We start from the raw sequence: 24875 nt of genomic DNA on the forward strand, positions 1-24875 counted from the left end.
TTCCTCAGCAGTCCTGATATAGTACGTAAGTGCCCTTGAGGAACTTTTTTTAATTATTTGTGTTGACATTTTTTTTTTTTTTCAGGGATTAAGATAACCAGACTAGGTCATATACTCTACTGAAACCCAACTGGCCCTTGTTTTAAACACTAGGCAGCATTATAAAACAATGCCACATGCACATAACGTGTATGTACTTTAAGTATTTTGTATTAAAAGGCTGGACTGTGGAAATGTTGATGACTAAATGTACATCTCAGGTTTAAAAGCAGAAATCTCCTTGAAATTATATTTAAGACAACTCATCAGCTAATGTTGCAAAAGATTTAAAATGCCTTGCACTGAAAGACTGACTGAACCAGTCTGTACACACCCACATGGCCCTCAAACAGCATTATCAGCCAAAGCACATAAAGACATATAACATACAGTACTCTTCAGCCATCTTCACTGTTAATTTTCGTGTGAAAATAACATGGTAGGCACATGCTGTGACACATACGCGATTAACTGCAAACCAACTGCAGAACAAGTTAGAGTTTAATAGCTCAAAAGACTGTTCATACTTGCAAAGAATTAACCCAGATGTTAAGTTGGGTTAAAGCAAGATTTACAGATAATGTTTTATCACAAAGACTGTTAATATAAATCCATGTGGATTTTTGGGCACTTAATCGAAGCGAGCCGATTGGCTGCGAATACCATTCTTAAAATATAAGAGCTGAGTTTCTTACCTCTCGCTGTATTTGGAAATCATTGTTTGGAGTCGACTTTTAATGTTCTGTTCACATCCAAGGTGGTAGAGGAGCTGCTGTCTCAAAGCGGAGCCATTGAGACCGAGGTTGCCAGGTCGATAGCAGATGCTGCCATGCTGGAGGTGGCAAGCACAAATGTGCCCCACATGGTAAGAGAACTCACCAAAGCTGAACTGTTACAAGAAATTTGCACATGTGCAGCGAAGTAACAAAGTCACTGGTCTCATTCCAGGCCCCGGATGATTTCTATGAAGGAATCACATTTGAGCATTTTGAACAGGTTTGCACTTACCTTATATATGCAGATATATCTATATATTAGATTTAGATGGATAAATATATTTTCAATGTAAGAAAAACATTTTGTTTTCTGCCCACAGATTTTAAAAGGCATTGAAATGGAGTCCAGGATGTCCATTCGCTTTTTGGACATGAACACTGCAACAATGCGTTGTGGGAAATTAAGCTCTTGATTGGGTTGTTGTTGTAAGGAAATATTTATGTTGCTGCTGTTTTAGCACAGTGTCACCAGTCCTAAGAAGGAATGAAGCCAGCCACTTCTGATATAAATAAATATATAAAGACAAACAAATATATTTTTGAACAGGAAAAAATGCTAAATAAATGTAACACACTGCTGTAACTTCATTTTCATGCCAGTTTTAAAGACTGCATGTCACTTGTGCCTTTCTAGAGTTCTTCAATTAAGCTTTAAGAATTCAGTTTTTATGTTTTATTATCTGAAAAATAGCTAGTATGAACGAATGCAGTGAGGTTTATATTTAGGCTTTGGTCACAACACACACCAGTCTCTCAGCACTACAACTATTCTACAAGCTCCACTGCAGCCAGCAGGTAATGTGAGGCTTCTTTATACTAGAGAGAATCTTCACTTTAGCTTAACTCAGTGGCTACTCTGGCATTCATGGATCAACTGTTATGGCATCCAAAGTGAGACGCTGCAGGCACACACCATTTCCTCTGTAGCTCCAGAATAGCTCTTTTTGCTGTGTTCCTCTGTGTAACCAACCACTACTGATGTACTGTAGAAAAATGCACTATTTTTGATTACTGGTATATGGGAGAGTGTACTTTCTCTAAGGTGAAATCTGACAGCCCTCTCAATTAATTCTATTAATAAACAAAATAAATGTGAAGAAAAAGGCTTGTTTACATTTTTTTTAATAGGAAAAAATATTAAAATGATTTGCATATAGTAAATGAGGTAAAAATGACTTTATTCCTGTGATGTTGGACTACATCAAACCCAGTGTTTCATCGGGCAGCTAGATTCAACAATAACATAGAGATACCTATGCAACAGTTATATACAATACACTGACACTACTACATTTTAATAGCCTTGATTTGATCAGGATGATGAAAGAGGACCTGTTAAATAAAAGGACAGAGTTTAAAGGTTCAAACTGATAAATGTTACTGTCTTTTCAATTGCAGTCAATTAAGTCCATTTGCAGTCTGGAAAACTGCGTGTCATTGGGACGGATGGGAACCAGACAGCCTGTCGTAAGGCACTGCTAGGCTGATGTTGTAGTTGTAGCCATAAGACTCTATGTAGTCAGACCTGCAGATGGGCAGGATGTGATCCTGTGACAGGGCGTCCTCAGAGAAGTCATAGTGGCAGATGACTCCTCTGTGTCTGAAATTTAGAAAAACAAAACACGGACATCAGTAACAGAAACTGTGTCTTCTAGACTTTGCTTTAGAAGACTGAGACAAAACGGCAGACGTGCAGTTTAGCTCATTTATCCCCTAAATCCATCATCTCCAGGAAATCATAAATTACTGTTTTTAAATGTGGATATGGGATAACAATCACTTAATGATTGTTTGTGTGTGTTCAGGGCAGACTGTAGCTTTCTGAAGAAATGCTTATCCAAGCAACATGAATGAGTGACTGAAGGAAGCCACACGAAGCCAAAGACGTTACAAAAACATGTCTAGCATCTCTCTGATTGTGACTAAACATTGTAAAACGGTTTGTCCAGTTGTCATTTTTTCCATACCCATCCAAAAGGCCTGTTAGAGTTTGCGACTACATTAACAGCGAATCTCCTCACAAAAATAGCCCAACAAACGTGCTTGTCTGAGCGACGCAGCCACACAGCAGTCATTTTTGGGGAGATGCTGGTAACACGCTTTAGCTCAAATGTGAAAAATGCTCATCCTAACAAAGACACAGGGTGTGTGTGTGTGTGTGTGTGTGTGTGTCCACTAATAGACCTACCAAGAACAGACAGAAGCATAGGCAGACAGATTTCTCAAATTACAGGTAAGGTGATGAGTAAGGTCTTACTAAAAGAAGGTACTGTTGTTCTGTACAAAAACATGATCTCACCTAAGGATTTTTGCTACCTCTGGTTAGAGTGAGACTACCTTCTTGCTAATGAAGGTCCTCAGCAACCTGTTGAAAAACAGGTTGCTGAGGACTCAGAAATGACAGCTGTATCACTTTTCTCAAAAGGAATCAACCATCAGTTCTTTTCTGCTTGTCCTTATCAGGGTTGCATAGTGGCTGGAGCCTATCCCAGCTTTTGTACAAGAGACTTATAGGAGGTAGAAGAATAGAAGAGATCCAGGCAAAAAAAAAAAAAAAAAGTGTAGGAGGGAGATCACGACCTGCGATGAGCTGTTAGGTCATCATCTGTGATGCAAGCTCCCCGTGGCGACTTGTCATCAGGGATGTTGGCTGTTACCAGAGTGCTGGTGTTGAAGCGTACATGCCTTACAGGATGCCTGCAGCAAAGACGGATAACACCTTGAATATTAAATATATAAATCGCATTCTTGCCAGCATGTGTTTCGCTGATGGATGTATCCACTACTGTAGCATCTACAAAAGATGTCAGTTAAGATGCTGAATGATTTCTATGCAGTGAAGGCGCCACAAAAATGACAGTTACTGCTTGGAGATGTGAGTGTGATACTAAACTGACTCCACAATATTGTCTTAAGCAATTTAATTGATGAAATAAAAACATTTATGTGAGACGATTACGTTAACTGTGGCACAAGAAACTGAAATGAGAAGAAAACGGAGTAATCATAATCACTGGTTAAATGTGTTCGAATGAGGAACTACATTTACTACAATGTTAAAGTCAAATACCATACTCATAATGTGATACAGCAGAAATAACATGTTTAAAAAACAATTATATCTTTTTAGTGTTTCTGACAGTTTGTACTGAAAACAGTCCTACCTGTTGTGCATCTCCCATAGCTTTGCTCCCATCCTCATCTCCCAGACACACACCAATCCCTCGCCTCCGCCGCTCACAATCTTCCAGTCATCCGCTTGCACAGAGGTGACCCCCAAGTGGTGGGCGTACAGAGATGCGACAGAAGAGCCGGATCTTATGTCGAACACCCTCACCCTGAGACATCGTAAAGAAAAACCAAAACTAATATTAAGTTATTGAGAGAAAAGTGCTTACTTTTGTCATAAAACTACAATTATTTAAGTCAGACATCCTTCACAGGCCACTTTATTGTTGGTATCCTTGATAAAACTCCCCTGACGATCCAGCGTAAGAGCCATAGAAAAATAAGTGTAGTGAGTACAATAGCACTCTAGCTAATTTTGGATTTCTTTTAACAAAAGTGGACGTCTAATACCAAGGGAGAGTCACAGTTTATCAAAGAGCGCATTCATTTGCAGACAAAAGGACTCTATTCTCACTTCTTGAAGGAAACTTTTCAGCACAGATGGCCCACTCCAAACTTTAGTCCCAGCTTTATTTGTTCTCACATCTGGACAACTATTTCATAATTTGATTCAACAACCCAAGATTATAGTAGTTATTTAAACATGACTACCAACTAAACAAGAATCTAAACAATATTCAAGAACGAAGCAAAAAAGAAAAAACAAAGGGCGAGCAAAACACCCACATGCACAAATGTGGAATGAAAAGGCTGCTGTTGTGCAGATACTGTAGAAAATAAGAAGGAATTCAAAGTGTATAAATATATTTGACAGCACATATAGGGAGTGTATATTGTGCGCTGTAAATAAACAGCGTGACAGAATGAACACGACAAAGGATACTTTCTCTGATCCATTTTCAAACACTTATCTTTGTCACGTCATGTTTTTAATAAAGTGTAGCAAGTTTTACTTCATTTGTTGTACTTTTGTTCACTTTTGTATTTAACGTTACCCTTTTCCTCTTTTAAAGTTTGACAAGGATTTTCTTTTAATCTTTTCTATGTTTCTCTGATCATTTCTGTGTTAAAATAAGCTTTTATGATGATACGATAATTATTATTAATTTGCTGGTATATCTGAGGGATGAAAAGCAATAAGAGCAGGCTTTTTACTCTCCAGGTTTTATCAGCAACATGAGCCCAGGGGACCCTCAGCTCCATCTGTTGTCATTGTGGGTTTATTGCAGCTGAAAGCATCCAGGACATGACTCTATCCAGGCCCAACCTTCTTCCAAGACCTCATTACCATAATCAAATTCACTTTGGGGACTCAGACAGATTTCATTTTCCCTTCCAAACTTTTTAAAAGAATCAGCCTTAAATAGCTAAATGGGCACTGAGGACTTGTTGTCTGCAGTTAGTTCTGCCTGTTTAGTGGCATTACGTGATGGAAGCACACGTTTAAACAATGAGGACTGACCATTACTGCCAGACCTTGGGGAACCATAAATCTAAAGCAGAAGGCGGCTCTGTCTTCAGTTAACTGTCACTGGCTAGGCTCTTCTTCATTAATCAAGAGGAGCTCTCCCTAATACGAGATGTGTGGGAGAAGTGCAGTTAACCCCTGAAAAGCTATTTACCTAACGCTGGAAGAAGACATCAATCATTGCGCTCTGAGAGAGACAACCGATTCAGTGGTGTGATTGGATGATTGCACCGGTCTTGTAGTTTTAGCTAAGCTTGATATTCCGTAAAAATGGATGTCTTAAAAACTGGGAATAACTAATTTTGGCTCCTACAGTTGAGTAACAGTGTTCAAATAATTTGTTACGTTCATTTTTTTTTCCATTCAAAGTTATGGGTTAAGTATTAAATGATCAACAATAAGATGGAGATTTAAGTGGAATAAACCAAATTCCACCACAGGTGAAAAAGAAATTGATCGATTTTGGAGTAATACAATGTTCACAACTGTGGATGCTCCCCTTAACGTAGAATAAACTGCTAGTTTGTGTTGCGTGCCAGATATAACCGTGCCATGTAGAGCCTGTGCACCGAAAATGTTGTATAAAAATATTCATTTGCATATGCAGCGGGCAACACGATCTCCAACTAAACCCATATTTTCTTGTGTGTTTCTCGAGCAATTTTTTATTCAATTGAAAGCCTGCTATTTTTGGTTTGAAATATGCATCTGTGGTTTGTGAAAAAAGCATGCCACAAAGCAAAAATCACTTAGGTTTTTGTATCTGATGTAAAGTGCTGTTGTTGATGTCCATTAGTCTTTGATTATGGAAAACACAGGGACATTCATTTTTTCAGAAAGATTGATGGAAAAAAGGCTAAATAAGTGATTGCATTCTGTTACAGAGGCGAGCCCAGACATGACGTAAGGACATCAAATTTCTTTCTTTTGTTTCGAGACTAAGCATGCTAGCATTTTCTAATTAGCACAAAGTACAGCTGAGAGTGATGTTAATCCTATTAGGATTTATTTATTTATTTATTCTTGTGGGAAACAAATGGCGCTTTGAAATTTAATGCCAAATGAAAAATATTTCATTGAAAACCACAAATATCAACCGCATTATTTCTCTAGAAGAAAAGTTCAAGGACCACAAAAGAAAGTAAATACAGTTTTGGTCAGAAGTTTACAAGCATTCATCATGGGCATGAATGTCGTGGTAATTTGGAGCTTTTAGTGCATTGTGCATCTGTAATCCACATACCGTCTAAAGTATACTTGCTCAAGTAAATGTCCTGTAGCAAGTTGCATCTTGACCAGGTGATTTTGGTAGTGATCAACAAGCTCCTTCATTCATAATTCAGGCTGGATCCTTCACCACTCTTGGTAGAATTGGAAGAAGTTATTTAAATTGGTTGGTTTCCTAGCATAGACTCGACTTTTAAGCACAGTCCAAAAATATCAGTAGGGTTGAGGTCAGAGCTTTGGGCGGGTCATTACATTAGCTTAGTGTTATCCTGTTTAGTCTATTCTAAAACCTTCCTAACTTGTATATCTACAGTTCTCCTTCTTAGACCTTCCTTGGACTTTCCCTTTGTCCTCATTATTTATCAATTCAGTGACTGCAAATAATTTTTAGGCTAGGAAGGAGAAACTATCAGTTGTAGTCAAGGGTCAAGATTCTTTTATTTGTATTATACAACAAACAATGTATTTTCTTTCAATATTACCTAAAAAAATGCTTCTCCCCAGAAATAAATAATATACAGATGTTAGTGGTCAATCATGATCACTAAGACGAGGTTAAAAGGACTTCTACCCTGAAAGATCAACAGTTTAAAGAAATCATTACAAGCGTATGTAAATGTCTGGTCACAACAGTGTCTGTGAAATATTTTGGTCCAAACCATTCAATAAAACCTTAACTGTTTCACTGTATGTCAGAGATGTTCCTGGTCTGTAGGTCAGCATGATAAGCCCATGTACAATCTATCAAACTTCAAACTGGCATAGCTGTTCATGAAGCCGTGCCACAATACATTTGATTGAAGGATAAGTTTGCCAGTAAAACAGTCTCAAAGCTGAACACAATATGTGCAGTCCTTCTTAATGGTAACAGTACTCATTATTTCTTCAATTTCTAAATATATGTAATATTTCCCTTTGTTACATTGTTCCTGTTTACACAAATATGGCAAGGTTTTTCCAGACAGCCATCATTTGGACTCCTCATTTGCTCCTTGGATCTCGCAAAAAACAAAGGGAGAAAACTCATTTGGACAAAAAGAAGGGATGCATTAGGCTCTGGCCTTAAGCCACCCTGTTGAAGGGCCAAGAATTCAGACTGTCCCTCAGTTTCCCAATTTCCATTTGTCCTCGGCTGTGCGCTGCATCAGCTGGGGCCAAAGTGGAAGAGCCAACCTGGTGTGTGTACCTCTCTGGACAAAATCTGATCAGAAAGTCCAAGAGGAAATCACTGAATTATTCATTCAAAGGGTGCTGTTGGATATTACTATGAAAATCACAATTCTGTGACACTTGACAAAAGATTTTTAGTGGAGCATTTCCTGCTTTTGTATGAATGTAAGGAGTCATAACTAGTAAGAAGAGGGGAAAAAATATAACCTAAACAATACGATGTGGTCTGTCTTTCGCTGTCAGCCAACTACTTAACAGCCAGATGGATTTGGTGCTGAATAGAAACAGCGGGGGCAGCTTTGGACAAAGACACGCCAGGGATTTTTTTCTTTCCTGCCAGCTCATGCACTGTAGCACCACTAACAAGTAGAGAATGGCTCTTTTATGTGTCTTTTTCTCAACTGGAGAGCCAGGTTAGCAATGTGGTAAGTGTGTCTACATGAATGAAGAGAATCAAGATAGCCAAATTTTTCTCTTCTATAGTATCCCAGGTACTGGAGGAGAAAGACAATGAAAAGCGAGATATTTGTCTATTTAAGACAAAGAACAGAACATCACTCTTCTAAAAAACTGTTAATGAATTCATTTTCAGCTCAAAAAGCTTTTCAAATCCTTGTTTTTCAACATAAAAGGTTGTACTCTAAAAAATTCACAAATCTAATCAAGCCTCGTCTTTCACACATTTTCAAAACATCTGTTATCCACTTCAAGTAACCTTAGCTTTCCAGCCTTCTTCATCATCAGGTGTCGCTTTGAGAAAACAATTTCACAGGCACACTCCTTTTAGCTTGCATTCGTGGCTCAGGCTTCTGATATTATGCACGATTTTACATCTGTATGTGTGTTTTTGTGTCCTACCTCCTGTCTTTGTTCCCACACACCAGCAGATGAGGAGAGCTGTCTCTCAGGTTGATGCAAGTGAAATCTCCCGGTGAGTTGCCGACAGAAAGTGTCGGTTTGCGCGTCTCCAGGCTGTAGATGTGGATCTGAAATTTGAGACAAACATTACTCTTTTCATATATGACAGTTAGTCAACTTCCAAGACTGTCACCACATGCATAAACCGTACAGCAGATTTTAGCTCTCAATATAAGACACTACAGTGCAAATGTGAAACCAAATCAACCGAAATAACAGCATCCTACTGAAAAACTAGAAATACAACAAAAAGCTCCTAAAACCAGCGAGCATCCCCAGCTGAGTGTCGCCAGGGAATATATAAAAACTGCATAAGGGTGCACTGTCAGTGGGTTGCACCGTTACAGAGACAGTTAAAAAGAATCTATTGTATATAACAACTTTAACTGTTTTTATCAGTGTTAATCATCATGTAGTTATATATGCTAATAAAATTTTATGTAAAAAGTGTTACAATTCATAGATTATCTGATCTGCGCACACACAGTCAATAAGGCTAAAAACATTTTCCTGTTACCTAACAATGGCTGCTTCATTTTGCATCTAATTTAAGTGCAGCAATGAAAGCACAGGTGAATAATTATTGTAATAGTTTAAGTCCTGGGATTTTCAAGAGATATTCAAACACACATTACTATGTTTATCTCCATTAAAATATTGTTTTAAACTATAATCACAAATCTCCTACAAGGTGAAAATGTTACAGGAGATTGACCAAAAATCAGAAAGTTCAAATAGCTAAAGCCTAAATCACAATGAATGATGCTTAGATCATTCTGATCCACTTTGTTTTCCTCAAATAAATTATACACACACACAATTTGTAACTACACCTCAAAGTAAAACTTATGATACTGGATAGACGGTAATACTGCACTAACTTACTGTACAATTGACAATTACAGGTAACTGCAAACACCCATGACCAATTATGTGAATGCATGAAGATGAACTGAGGGGGGGGGGAAGGCCTGAAGGAAAACTTCAATTACAGCCTTTCCTGCTTTTGGCTTGATGACGGCAATAAACTTTCCTCATACAAGTTACAATGATGTCATCTGGAGCTGGCCTAATTGGTCAATTAGCGGCTGGTGTTTTCTCATCCAAACGAGACAGAACAAACAGGATAACCGCCAGGCAAAATTGTCTTTGAATAATTAAAACGACAAAGAAATTAAAGCGAGAAGGGAGGGAGAGAACGAAAGAGGGCCAAAAGGAAAGGAGGGATAGAAAAGGACAGACAGAGAGAGAGAGAGAGGGAGGGAGGGGGGTAGAGAGACAGCAGGAAACATAAAAGAAGTTTCAAAAAAGGAGAAAGATGATGTAAGCCTTGAGGAGGTGCCAGCAGTTTTTGTGTGTCCCTTATTTGGGCCAAGCAGAGCTTTAATTGTGCACCACCCCGGGGCAAAACCCAAATCACACCGGACTTTGAAATGACAGCTTGATAGGATTTGGACAGCAGAAAAGAGGGAGTACCATGAATTGAGAAAGGAGGGGGGGCACAAAGCCTGCTGTTCACAATGAATCACTGCAGATTTTGGAAGATACTTCTATTAAATATCTGCCTACCTCACCCACTAAAATTATCGCTGAGGGAGGCAAAGGAGCTGTTTAGTGATAATATTACAGGCAGTTAAAAGAAAGCAGCAGAGAAAGGATAATCGTATGGCGACAGAGAAGCTGTTAGGTTAATGCATTAGATGAATCTCCAGTGAGGCTTCCACACAAAAGCAGCTCTAATAGTTGCTTGTATTGGGATGTTTATGTAATTACTCTGTATGCTTTTAAAAAGATGAAAAGCTTAGTAATTACTACTACATCTCAAAGAAAATCTTTTATGCTTTGATAATCTGTACAAAAGCGCAGAAACTGGCTTGGTGTGTCATATCATAGACCAGCAATGGGAAATCATCCTGTGACATGGAAACACAACCTTCTGTTGGTTTTCGTTCCAACAAAAGAATCCATCGGTTTAAAAACCTACAGACTGCTGGCTTTTTTACTGGACCACACCCTTTTGTTTGGATTCAGCTCTATATTTGCTTTAAATATGCAGACAGACAGATGTGAGCGCATCGGATCAAACGCATATTGTTAGGTTTGTTCCAGCCAACACTTTCTAAGACTTGCACTTTACATTTCACTTTGTGAACACTTACAGTGTCGTACAGAGGGTTGGGATTGAGGCTGAATTCTCCATGGACAAACAAAAAATTTACATTTATACGTCAGATGTCATGCCATGCTGCTCTTTTTAGATTTGCATACTTACAGAATATTTACTTAATCATGCACAGGTGACTGAAAATTGCTATTGGGCTCTTTTAAAAACTTAATAATAATAATAATAATAATAATAATAATAATTATAATTATTATTATTATTATTATTATTATTATTATTATTATTATTTACCTGGGAAGGAACCCATTTCAGGTTTTATTGAGCAATTCATCCCTAATGATCTGATTTCTGTCCTGACAGATTAGTAGTTCTCTATATAAATATAGAAAACCCACATTTGTACATGCTGTACAAACACAGCCCATCTAACCAGCCCTCTGAACTTTGGGCAACAAGCACATGACAGGTTTTCAGACAGCACTTGAGCTCAGCGGTAGATCCACTGCAGAGGATTGATAGTTTGCCAGTGAAGAAGCCAGCCTATGCTGAATGCAGTGCCACAAGCTGGGCAGATGCCAGGGTGCCCCTAGTCCAATGGCAAGGGGAAGACTAGTAGTAATGAGGACCTGGAGAGTAGCTTCAACCACACACGCAGAGACACACACACAAACGAGGGAGGGGAGATTTACAAAAAAAAGAAAGAAAGAAAAAGGTGCAAGCTAAAAGCTGTTGCAAGCCAACGTGTGAGAGATAATCTCTGATGTGATCGACACAAAACAAACTTTGATTTTCCAACAAAACTTCAATAAAGTCACACAGCGAGTTCTAGTCAGCTCAACAGAAACGTGGCAGCACGGTTAGTTTTATCTGGGTCAAAATGCTGTAAATTGAAATACTTCACTCTTCTGTCTGGAAAAAAAGGTGTTACATGACTTCCTTGGATGCCACCTCCATGTATCTTAACAGATTTTAATGAACCATATGTTTTCTTACTAAAGGCATAACTAATAGCTGCAGCCAAGTTGTGCTTTGTCTTCTTCACGGTATGAAAATTGCTGATAGAAGCGTGACAGGAGTGACAGACAAGTTAATTAAATTTGTAAGATATTTTAATTAGTCATGCCAATCATGAATTGGCATAATTGAGATGGGATACCAAAGACCACATGTATCTGATCTGCGAGTGAAATTAATCAGATCTAAAAGGCAGTGCATATGGGGAGAGGAACCTTTGATTTTCATTTTTAACCAGCTTTAAAATTTTAACCAATTTTAAAGCTGAAGATCAAAAATATGATCTCAGTTGGACTGTCTGAGACTAGCTGTGTTTACTGAATAATGTTAGAGCTGGGGGGGGGGCTCAGAATCAGAGGCAGTCCCAACAATGTACAGTACTCGGGATAACACTTTAGGAGTAGGGCGCCAACTACAGCCTCAACGATCCACTTAGCTGTCTATAATTTTTCCAGTAAATATTTTGTCACACTGTCTATGAACACCAGTAAATTAGGAAACAAATTTAATATCTGGTGCTATCCGATTTACAGACCCCCACATCCCACAACAAAAACTGATAGTAATCAATTAAAAATGAAGCAAAAAGAGATAAAAACAGATAATTCTCACTCTGGAAAAGCAAGAAGCAAAGAATGTTTTCAGTTATAAAACCAATTTCCTCTTTTATCAAGCTACAAATATTTTTTCTACAAATCAGCTCAAAATTAAATACAGAAACAGCAAAAACAGCACGTTTGAGACTGCATCCATGAATCCATCCGTGTTAGCTTGTGATATTTTCTTGAGAACATTAAGAGGATGTTTCCCAGTTTTTCTTGTTTCAGTTAAAGAGTTTTGTGAAGATATGAAAGGAAATTTCTAATTTTGCCTCAGCTTCGATGGCATAAAATGCTTCCAAAATTCCAATTAAAAAAAAAGTTTACCACTTTCCAGTTGGATCGAGCTCTACCCCAGGAAAACTTTTTCACCCAACTCTGGCTCGAATTTTTTGAAAAATTCTGTTAACAATCAGACAAACAAACAGAAATATATTAATTGAATCAATCAGATAACCTTCTTGGTTGGTGGATTTAATTAAGCGATACAAAAGTGAGACCCTTAAAATAACAAATGCTTACCTAAATGTCAGTCTCTATACTATTTAAGAGCATCATCATATATTAAGGTTTCACTGCTAGTCTCTCTTTGGTCCACTATGTGGTGCTTTAGTGCTGTCACTGAAAATGTGCTGCAGCGTTCCAGCTGTGATTTCTAACAGGAATGATGTCAGTGTAGTATCTTTGCCAAAAAGCAATAAGTCACCAACAAACTGGTGTGTGCACTCACACACACAGTGGGTATTTGCAGCTCTACAGCTACCACTCCACCACCACATTTAATTGAGACTGCCTTCTTTGGATAAGCAGTTTACTTGAATCTTTATCATCATCACAGAAATACATGATTTAGATGAAGTGAACCTGACCACATAATAACTGCTGACTAGTTGTCCCCAGATCCCAAAAGATGAGTTTGTCTCATGGCTATTTGTAGTCTCTAAGTAATGGCTTAAGAGTCAATTAGGTACATGGAGTCCTTAGAAACACAGTATTATTAGAAGCAAACAGATACAGATCAAGGAACAACACTCCACAAAAGGTGCTCCTAAAGCTCTAGTAATTAAGAGCAGAGGTCCGGAGAGGGTTTGCATTATTTAGGCTAGCTATTTATGCTATAAACTAATCCCCTACAGGCACATGACATTATTTCTAAAGGGACCCAGGGGGTCTAAAGGGACGTCAAGTAATAGTGATCACACCCGCAAGAAAGTTTAGACACAGAGCAGAGCACAAAACCAGAAGCAGTTGTAAATATAGACCAGATTTAAAAAGGGAAAATGAATCTATTCCCCAAAATGTTGTTCTTTTTTTTCTAAGAGAAGATTGGTATTTCAGCTACAAGCCAGTGATTAAAACTGACACTGGCCTAAAGCCAAAACTTTTGTCCTCACTGCTTTTCACTCAGTAAATTATATTTGTGCAACAAAACATGCATTATTCCATTTAAACAAACCAAATTATTTACCCCGTACAACTTCCCATTTTTTCATTACGCACCTGCTGTGAGCACAGCTGACCTTGTTAACTCTGATGGAAACCTTCCATTTCAATTAGCGAGGTCAAGGTAGCTTTTTATACATTTAAAATCCAGCTGCAGAGTCCAGAGGCCTTCCATCTAGTTGGTCGACGTTCAAGGTTTTGTTTAGGTTTATTGTGTTTCGCAGTGTTTTCAATTCCACCCACCACAGAACCTTGATACAGCTCCATCAATTCCATTAACATACAAGCACTAGATTACAATCCCACATACATACATACTGGAGTGCCCTTCATAAAGGCTTAAATAATCATCTTCACAGCATGTAAATTAGTGGCCAAAAAAAACCCAAACTGTGGATAATCACTTTATTCTCTCCCCCCCAAAAAATAAAAAAAAATGCATATCTCAAGTGAAGAGTTGCAGATGTACCATTATAACAACGTGCTTTATGTTGACTTTTATAGCTTTTACTGAGAGCTTGTTTTTGGGCAAATGAAATTAAACGTATAACAAAAGTGTGTGTGTGTGTGTGTGTGTGTGTGTGTGTGTGTGTGTGTGTGTGTGTGTGTGTGTGTGTGTTTAATGTCTTGGTGGGGACCAAAATCTCAAATTTACTACACTGGTGGGGACCAACAGCCCTCATGTGGACCAAAATCCAGGTGCCTATGGGGTTGAATGCATTTTTCACACTCAAAATGTGGTTTTAGTTAGGTTTAGTGTCAGGGTTATGGTTAGGTTTAGGGTAAGGCATTCATTTTTGATGGTTAGGGTTAGGATAAGCAGCTAGGGAAAGCATTATGTCAATGAGATGTCCCCACTAACTAGCAACACCTGATATGTGTGCATGTGTGAGCATGCATAAGCTTTACAAAAACAAAAATGTTACATGTGTTTTTATTTTTAAATGTCATGATCACTGTTAATGCTGGTATATCACGAAACCCCTAGTTTTAATAAAATAATTCACTTTCCCAATAAAAAAATCTATTTATTATTGAGTAAATGGATTTGACACCAGACTAGAAAATTTGCCACTATTAGCAGACGAATAATTCCCTGTTCATACTACATCATCATAGTCAAAAACTGGACAATCATGGCCAGCTGTACTGTTTATTGCTGATTTCATCCACGAGCAGACTGGCAGCATACAACTTCCTGAAGCTTTGCAGTGCTTTATAAACATTAAGGCCTACTCAACTTTGATTTTTCATGTGCCACATACATCACATAGCAAAAAAGTGCCAGGGTTCAGTTTTAGGTTTTCTGAAGAAACTGTGTAATTAGACTGATTAAATTAAGGTACTTTTAAAACCTATGTGTTCATTTTCTATGGGAACTGTACACAGAAGCTGAACCCACCTTGTTCCCTCCGTCATGCATGGCCCAGCCTGTGCGCTTCACCCCAAATGCAACATGGGATTCTGAGGCATCCAAGCAGGTAACAGGATGACCATAGACAGAGTGGAGCATCAATGGCTCCTGCTCCCGTGGGTCCAACAGGTACATGGACTCTCCTGCTGCCAGAGCTGCCAACGGACATTGCTGGTCCCTACCTGGGACTAAAGTCATGCTCTCTACCTGTGAGATTAGACAGGATGTATGCACAATTTTTTTTACATATACATCAGTATAGAAAGTGACTTTATTAAGTATATAACTGCATTTTAGTACATTACTTGCACACTTATGTACAAGTCATTTAATCACTGCACTTTTTAATTCTTTGATCATGTCACCTTGGTCTTTTTTGTCCTTCCCTACCTGCCACATAAATGCCTACTACTATGCCTGTGAACTCAAACTACCAGGATACTAAATAAATAACCAGTACTTTAAGTGATTTCCTCCACAGTCCAAACCCCAACGAAAGCCAATTTCCAACTTGATATTCAGAGAAAAGCTGAAAGCAACTGAATTAACATAATTGCACATTGAAATGTGTCATCTGATAAAAATGAAGAACCCTGACTCACAGTCTTGGGTAGCTGAGTCTGGCATACTGTCCTCCAGTAGCCACAGTCTTTTGCGCAGTCAATCCGAACATCTGATCCAGTGGCGGAGATCAGGACAGGACTGTCAGGGCTTAGGGACAGAACCTGGATCCTCCCTGGAGTCTGGTAGTGGTAGATGGGTTCCCCACCTGTCTCTGTGCTCCACAGGTCTACACAGCCTATCCCAAAAACAGTCCCCAAGTCTTTTACTGTATGCATTTAATGTATGCATTTATCACATAAGGAAAATGATAAACAAAGGGCATCATGTACAGAAATTACAAGTGCATCTAACCGTAGGTTTCTAGGCTTGATAAAGAAAAGTTGATTGAAAAGACTAATGATTGCCTAGCTTTTGATTAGAAGTTATACATAGTGTATATTTGGTGTGGGCAATGCTTTGCCCAAAAGATACCACTGCATTACACATATACACACAAACACTGACCATCTTCATACGCAGCAGCAGCCAGCGTGCCGTTGACCTGGACGTGACTAACATGTGGTCTCGGCTCAGTGTTAGCAGACAGACTATTGGCCTTCAGGTACGAAGCCGTTGAGTCCCAGTGGAGGGTATCCCACAGCCTCACATCACCAGACGTGTACCTTAAATCCAAACACGCAAAAAGTACATCAGTGTAAGGAAAGTTTTGTTGACCATTTTTTTCACAGCACGTTGAAAAGTTTCCACCTTCGCGAACACCTGACGTCACCCTCTCACCGCTGAATCATTTCCCCTTTCACACCCTCCTCCTGCTCACTCTGACTTGTTATTTTGTTTTCATCCTTTGTTACACGATCTTTCGACAATTACGATGGTGTTGTTTGGGCGACACAATAACGAACATTTCGCCCCATTTTTCCAGGACAGCTTGCGCACCACGAGTTTTCAGTTCCTTTTTTAATTTTTTATACATCACAGCTCTAAAACTTCTGTCTTACTACAAATGAAGTAATATTTGATCATTTATTTAAAAGTATACTTTCACTGAGACTGGGATATGCACACATACACAGTGATACACACTGGACCTTGATTTTACGTGGGGTTTAAATATTGATTTTATTTGTTCTGATGACATTTTTATCTCTGATCATCACTGTATTCGCCGCTGTATTCATAAATTCCTCGACAGTGGGGACTTTTTTTTAGATGCTTTTAATGTAAATCTATCCCCTCAAAGCGATGCCGATTTCTTAAGAGATCTATTTAATAAGCATTGTCTTTCCATTTTGGATGAAATTTGTCCAGTTAAAATGAGACAAGCTTCCGTTTTTAGTCCTCACCTTGGCTAAATGACAATATTTCCTGCTTAAATCGTGATTGTCGCAAAGCTGAGAGCTTGTGGAAGAAAACTAATTTAAATGTTCATCTCCTTTACTTCAAGGATCTGTTAGTTTCTTTCAACAATGCAATTAGAGATGTGTGGGCTGCCTATTTCTCTTATCTGGTTGCAAAGGGCAGAAGTAATCCTAAGGTGTTATTTGACACTATTACTGACATTATTACTCCTGCTCCACCTGCTGCCCCCATTTATTCAAATGAAGACTGTGAAAATTTCCTTCCTTCTAGAAAAAATTAGTAATATAGGAAATATTTTTTTCCCATCAGCGTATGCACTGTCTGATCCTACTCTAGCTTGGTCATTTTCTACCCATTTCACTACCCGAGCTGGTAAAAATAGTTAGCTCAATGAAAGCATCATCCTGTTCACTTGACTGTTTGCCTGCATCGCTATTCAAAAGTGTCTTCCATTCCATTGGTCCCTGTGTGCTCACCATAATTAACGCCTCTCTGACATCTGGTAAAGTCCCTGCTTATTTTAGAAATGCTGGTATACAACCCCTTTTAAAAAAAACCTAAGTTAGACCTTTTCTTACCAACAGTTACAGGCCAATTTAAAAACTACCGCTTACTGTTAAAATTTTTAAAAAGGTTGTGGCTAAGCAGCTTACAGCAGTTTTAGACAAACATAATATTCTTAACAAATTCCAGTCTGGCTTTCGTAGAACCCATTCTACTGAAACCGCCCTTCTTAGGGTCTCCAGTGATATTTTGTTGCAAAACGATGCAGGAAAAATGGGGGGGGCTCTTCCTCTACCCCCCCCCCCATTTTTGCACATGTCGAGGAGCGTGTCAGGCTACATTTCACTGTGTGTTATACTTGTATAACTATGCATGTGACAAATAAAGAACCTTAAACCTTGAACCTTGAAAATGTTCTGTTTTGCTGATGTTGGATCTCACATCGGCGTTTGACACCGTTGACCATCACATCCTACTTGAAAGGCTAAAATACTGGGTCGGTGTATCTGGATCTGCCTTAGAGTGGTTCTTATCATATCTGTATGAACGTTACTTTTTTGTGGCAGTTTCTAAATACAGGCCAAGATGGCCGAAGATCGACGTCCCTGTACTATGGTGTGCCACAAGGCTCTGTGCTGGGGCCTTTATTGTTCTTAATATATCTACTTCCCCTCCAGCATGTTTTGAGCCCCTTTGAGGACATCTGTTACCACTGCTACGCAGACAATATCCAGTTATACATTTCTTTTAAGCCCCAAGATGTTTCTAAGCTACAGATTTTGAATGAGTGCTTAGATTCCATTAAAGTTTGGCTGGCTGACAACTTCCTCCAACTTATAGAAGGAAAGACTGAAGTCCTTGTATGTTCTCCTGATAGACATGTACCTAAGATAATGAATGCTCTTGGTCCCCTTGCAACATTTGTGAAATCGTCTATCAGGAATCTAGGGGCAATCTTGACCCGGCTTTCACTTCGGATGTTCACGTCAAATCTCTGGTTCGGTCAGGCTTTTATCACTAAAGAAACATTTCTAAACTAAGCCCTATTGTATCTCATACTGAACTGAAGATTGTCGTTTATGCTTTCATTTCTTCAAGACTGGACTACTGTAATTAACTGTTTAAATGTTTAAACAAAAACTCTTTGGAGCGTCTACAGATTGTTCAAAACGCTGCAGCAAGACTTCTGACCAAAACATCTAAGTATTCACATGTGACACCGTTGCTAAAACAGCTGCACTGGCTCCCCATTGAATTCAGAGTCCATTTTAACATTCTGGTGCTGACTTATAGAGCTCTTCATGGACAAGCTCCTGCCTACATCATTGAACTTCTACAGCCCTATGTCCCTAGCAGGTCGCTGTAGGTCATGTAATCAGGGTCTACTTGTCATTCATTATACAATGCTGAGAACTAAGGGAGACAGAGCTTTTGCCACTGTAGCTCCCAGACTGTGGAACTCACACCCACCGAGCTTAAGACCTCTGGACTCAGTAGCTTCTTTTAAAAAACAACTAAAAACACATTTTTTTTAGAATTGCATTTAGTTAACTGTTGTCTGTTTTGTTTTATACTTTGTTGTCCATGTGTGAATCACTTTGTGATCTTTTATCTAGAAAGGTGCTATATAAATAAAGTTTTACCTTACCTTATGATACATAGAGATGCATTATATATTTTAAAAATTTATAATAAGAAGAAGAATATGCATGTACGATTTCAGACACATTAAAACAAAACTAATTCAAACCATGTACGAAGTTTGACTTGATAATTAATTGGTATGCAATTTACAAAAATTAGAGAAATTCTCACATTTAAAAACTTTTAATTTGGTAAATTGGCTGACAAATTACTTTACCAGTTTTTCTTCAAAAGTTTTAATGAAATACATTTTTTATCTATCAACAAACTAATTAATAACCCTAGACCAGATGCTAAAATTAAGCTTAAATTAGATTTCGGTGATTTTTTTCCTCCACTTTTAGTCTAAAAATAAACCAAAAAAAAGGTCATATTCATATTCTTTCATACATTTGATGCTGTCTGCCTAACTCGGGGCCAAACCAATCTAACTTATTGGGAATCCAATCAATGGGTCACACCAATGTAGACCTCAGGGATTAAGTTAACATTAGTTACACAAAAGTGAATTTATTTGCAAGGATGATTAATTGATCATAAAATACCTCATGCAGCTCACTTAAAAATAACATTTCTAGTAGCACAATTTCTTCAACAGATTGGAACATGACCTTCTGTTCATATCATTTCACCAGACTCCAAGTTAGTGGAAAAGCCCTGACTATATCCCATCACACCTAAAACTCTCTAACCCTCCTCTTTCCTGTTTTTTTTTTTTCTTTCTTCACCTAAGCCAATGAGCTCTCTCTACAGGAGACAGCAAACTGCCAAAGTTACCACCTCCGCGGATACCATCATGTCTGAACAAGTGTGCAGTCGCAGTGTGTCATGCAGTCACAGCAAGTGTGACACAGGGTGTTCATGCGAGCACCCGTTATTTGCATGCATGACTGTCTTAGCGGGGTTTGGCAGAGAGTAGACAATTGGGACACACACTTTGACTTAATTGGTATGTCAGCACAATGCCAGCTATCAACAGGAGGAAGATGATGTTGAATCATATCCAAGGAACTCATCAAAAACTTTGTACAGGAAGAGTTGTGCACTGATTACTGCAATCTTCACGCAAGCCTCGGGAGATCCGGCCTCTATGTTACTGTGTGACTTTAAGAGCTGTTGGGTTAAAGAGACAGCATCTTATGTTGCTTTTTAAGTGCCAAATCTCATTTCACTGGTTTTCTAATAAGATTTAGTGGAGACAATTGAATCACTTTTGATTACTCTTAACGGCCATTGATTCCTTTCTACATAAACAAATTCAAGTAGTTGAATTACCTTAGTTGAATTAACTTTTAATATAATGGGAAAAGTATTGATGTTGTTAATTTGTTAATAGCAGTAGTAAGAAAAAGAACAATTTAACAGCATGTAAACATTGTGCAAGGTGCCTTATTTCATAAATGCAATTTTCGTTGTCTTATGTGTCTTACATGTGCTTTTTATCAGTGGGACACAGCAGGACTGAGGGGACTCTAATCACATCACTCTAAAGAGATGCTCCAAATTTCTGAGGCCTTATTGGGTCCCTTTGGCCACTCACAATCAATCACTGTCTCAGCCAACTACTTCAAAGCAGTTGCAGTTTATTTAAACTGCAATTTATTCAACCCTTCCCTCACCATAGTCACCATAGACACATAAAGACATTCATTTTGACTGAATCACACCAGTCACTAAATTCCAGAGTACTCAGTACATTATCATGGCTCTTTTAACTTGGCCTTTATTTTCATCTTAACCACATTTATGTGTAGTTTGGTGACTGTGTCTTGATGTGATGGTTTCCTAACAGCAAAATCTGTTAACAAAGTACATAAAACCACCTGCACCTGTGGGTTTCTCTAGAAAGACATTCAACAGTGTCAAAATGTGACAACAGACTTGATTGCTGAAATTTCCAGAGTCACTTTGCAAGTTTTCAAAAGAAATGGAAATGGAAAAGGAATTAGAGGATGGCACATAGAACGTCCACTAACAGTTTAGCCCACCTGGCAACTAACCCTATGGGAGGCTTTAAGGCTTTTTTTGTAAATGTCAGTGCTGTGAGCTATATGAATGATAATTGTGGACATCACACTCATGTGGGCCAATGGCATGCGACTGAATGTGGCAATACATTTGGATACTTAAGGCATCCGTCTGTGCACGTTCTTTAGTCTCAAAATCTTTTGCACCACTTCAACTCCACCCTCTTTCTCTGAAGCTTCTCAAAATTTGGGGTGGTGGTGGTGAATGTCAGCAAAGTGAAAAACTGATCTCAACTGTAAAAATGGAACAATAAACGATATTTGATGAGTACTGACTGACGTGTTAATTTTTGGTAACAATGTTAGAAAATCATTTATTTACACTGTTAACCATCACATGTTCCAAATCTTTGACCAGAAAATTATTACCAGCTTATAGTCTTAAATTCACCGCCTGTCTCATCCCATGAAATTGAAGTCATTTAAGTGTTACTGCAAGCACATTTCTAACTGCTTCACTTGATTCTTCAATTGACTTTAAATGAATTATCCCCCTAAGAAGGGAAAACCAAATGTGTTGGACTGTCAGTAACCACTGCAATAAGACATATAGTCATACATGTTTAATTAAACAACTAGTAAAGAATCAGAAAGGTTATGATCAAGATTAATTTACACCAAGACACCTGACAAGAAAAAGAGACAGAAGCAGAATTGAGTATATGAGGAGTCAACGTTACAGCTAACATCGTTACTAATCGGCTGTCAGAAGCGTCCTACATGCATCCTTGATACTCACCCAGCTAAGACGAAGTTGTCATAGGAGCTGACGTCACACAGCACCTTCCCCAACTCGAACTGCAGCTGGCTGATGGATCCCACTCGATTCTAGGTGAAAATTATAGGCTGGCTGAAAACTAATATATTTTATTAGATGAGAGACTAGCAGCTGGTCTACTGTCAGTTCTGCACTAATATCAGTCTGAGAAATACAGCAACAATTAGTATTTCCCAATGAAGTGAAGCAGTGATGCTTTACAAAAGAAAGCTTGCTGTATAGTGTCCATGTTCTTCTGCCTGTGCGGGTTTTTCTCTGGCTACCTCACACAGTCCAAAGACAGGCATGGTAATCATATTTTGAATGTAGGTGCAAGTGTGAGTGCAGGTCTGTCTGTTAGGTTTACCGATACAATTAGGGTAAGTCAATGTCCCAGTTTATGTATGACAGCACAGGATTTTCATCCTCTGTCCCAGTATCACATATTGACATAATGTCCCACATTTTAATGGGCCCCAGTTTTCAATAGTAAGTGCTTCAGGAGACGCTTTCCCAAAGTCTGCCTTTTTTCTGAGAAAGCAGGAAAGGCAGTTATCTAGGTCAACTTGTCACCAGCTTTTCCAGTTGTGCAAAGTCCAGTGAGGAAATGCAGTGAAAATGAAATCTTTGTGAATCTGTAGGTCATTCAAAGACTGTCTTTTGACTTATTCTTCAATTTTGCACAGCTGCTGGATGGAAGCATCTGTTTCGCCACAGTAAAGTAGTTCAAGCTCACCTTCCAGTTGAAGCGCACCGTTTTAGAAGAGTTCCTGCAGTCTCGCAGCATACTCTTCCAGCAGGGCGAGTCAGACATGCTGGCATTCTGATGGTAACCATCCCTCACGCACAACTTGAACCACAGAACAGAGTCCTCTGCAAGGACTCTCCATGCCCTGCTCACCTGAGAGAAGATTAAACCGTGTAACTGTGGATTGAGTCAGCATACATTAAGAGCTTGCATCACTTATTTCTATTTAACAAGCTCGGCTGACTGCCAAATGGACTCGTCACATGCGGGTCTGGCACACAAAATGTAATTTATTAATCTGTACCAAATTAAGTCGTGAAAGGCAAATAAAGCTGCCCTAAGCAATTCAGTATGTGTTGCTACAAATGAAGAACTTAACTTTTTAAATCACAACACATCGCTATTGTATAGCTGGGGTGCGGTTTTGGCCATGAAGATTTCTGGTCCCTGTGCAACAAAATAATTTGTTTTAGCCTCAGAGTTGTTTTAATTTGAATCCCTCCCAGATTGTAACGCTTGTCAGTGTGCAACTGTTCATCTAAAGTAGAGGTTCAAAAACCCTTTTTAGAATGTGAAAGATAGATACTTGCAATAACTCCTTGATGTCATCCACTCGCTCACTGAAGCAAGACTTAAGTCACCAAGTAGTTCAATAAAATAATGATTTATTTCTCTGTGACTCATTTAAACACATTTTAGAGCTCTATTTTCACAAGAAAATAGCAAAGAATACTCACGAGTAACCAGATAAACATATGTCCATTCCTGTCCCATTAACCGGACAATTTACTTTATTTTGAAGTGACTGCCAAAACAATGTCCTATTTATGTAAACACTTTTTTCATCAAATGAATCCATTCTGTTGGCTGAAAACTACAGTACCAGGGTTTTCCATCAGTGAATACAAGGCCTTGCAACGTCGTCTTGTGAAAAACCTGATTAACCTCTAAGATTCATTCTGGAGCTGGTGGATAAAAACACTGACCTGCACCCCTGAGGTGACGTTTGTCCAGCCTCTTACTCAGACTGCTTACCTGGGCACATCGGCCTAGTTCTGCACAGTTGAGATATTGGAATATCTTCAAAGCTATCTCATACGGCAACTCAATATCAAAGAAGGGAATGTCATTGACTTCATTCTGCAAAACAGATCATTAAACACACATTATATACCCAGCTGACTGTGGTCAAGTACCATCTGACGATGTGCATTATCGCTCTCATACCAGATCCTGAATGAGTTGGTCTACCAGCTCTTCTTCTTTCTTGACCTTTCCCTGAGGCTGCTGCTGCAAGGATGCGCTGCAGACATTAGTCATGTTATGATATTGCCTCTTTCTCCTGCTCCTCTCCTCCTCAATTCTGTCCAACAGAGGGCTGGTCCTTCCATCCAGCAAACTACTTGCAATGGACACATACTGAGGCTGATCCTCTGTCTCTCCGGCAGCAGCAAGAGCAGCAGGTTTTCCCCCTACACGAACATGCTCAGTGCAACCACCTTCTTCTGGCTTTGAATGACTACCGGCTTCGTTAAGATTTTCTAAGTCTCTCTGGCCTAACTGATCATCAATATCCCGGGAAGAGGAAGGCGCACAAACCAGTCGTTGCTCCCCCTTTTTACTCGATAACTCTCGTTTCCAACGCTCCCTGAACGCAGCAAGATCGTTCTCTGCCATATTCTTCTGTCATCGCTGAAAATCTAACTTTTTTTCAACATTACAAAGTAAAATTTTGTAGTTTTACAGACGAGTTAAGAATAGAGACAGAACGACACCGACACAAAACAAGCACGTCCTCCTGTATAAACAGTCCGAAGAAGGAAAGCGAGCAAATGTGCAAAAGTTCCGCCAACTTTTAATTCCGCATTTTTATTATAGACGCGTCGATTGCAGGGGGAGATATATTGTATTTGTGGGCAATGTTTTGGCAATTTGTTTTTATACAAAATG

At 38.8% G+C, this 24875-nt stretch overlaps 2 protein-coding genes across 2 annotated transcripts in view; one reads left to right on the top strand and one right to left on the bottom strand.

Moving 5' to 3' along the window:
* The window catches only part of tesca (tescalcin a), a 9068-nt gene extending 7141 nt beyond the window's left edge, over positions 1-1927 (top strand). The window contains exons 6-8 of the mRNA XM_084947000.1: positions 797-904; positions 988-1035; positions 1136-1927. Of these exons, the coding sequence (XP_084803126.1) occupies positions 797-904; positions 988-1035; positions 1136-1228 (249 nt within the window). The 3' untranslated portion in view covers positions 1229-1927. The remainder of the gene's footprint in view (positions 1-796; positions 905-987; positions 1036-1135) is intronic.
* Positions 1928-1976: 49 nt separating this feature from the next.
* Positions 1977-24731, bottom strand: fbxw8 (F-box and WD repeat domain containing 8). The gene is made up of 11 exons (XM_084946994.1): positions 24153-24731; positions 23961-24065; positions 22914-23078; positions 22160-22248; positions 16391-16548; positions 15925-16121; positions 15311-15529; positions 8668-8795; positions 3980-4153; positions 3396-3512; positions 1977-2415 (listed from the first exon to the last, which is right to left on the bottom strand). Exons 1-11 carry the CDS (start codon positions 24600-24602, stop codon positions 2250-2252), a joined length of 1968 nt encoding a protein of 655 aa, XP_084803120.1. The 5' UTR covers positions 24603-24731; the 3' UTR covers positions 1977-2249.
* Between the last annotated feature and the right edge of the window lie 144 nt (positions 24732-24875).

This window comes from Perissodus microlepis, chromosome 12 (assembly GCF_051167445.1).
Source record: "Perissodus microlepis isolate ML-2025 ecotype Zambia chromosome 12, ASM5116744v1, whole genome shotgun sequence".
Classification (NCBI taxonomy): domain Eukaryota; kingdom Metazoa; phylum Chordata; class Actinopteri; order Cichliformes; family Cichlidae; genus Perissodus; species Perissodus microlepis.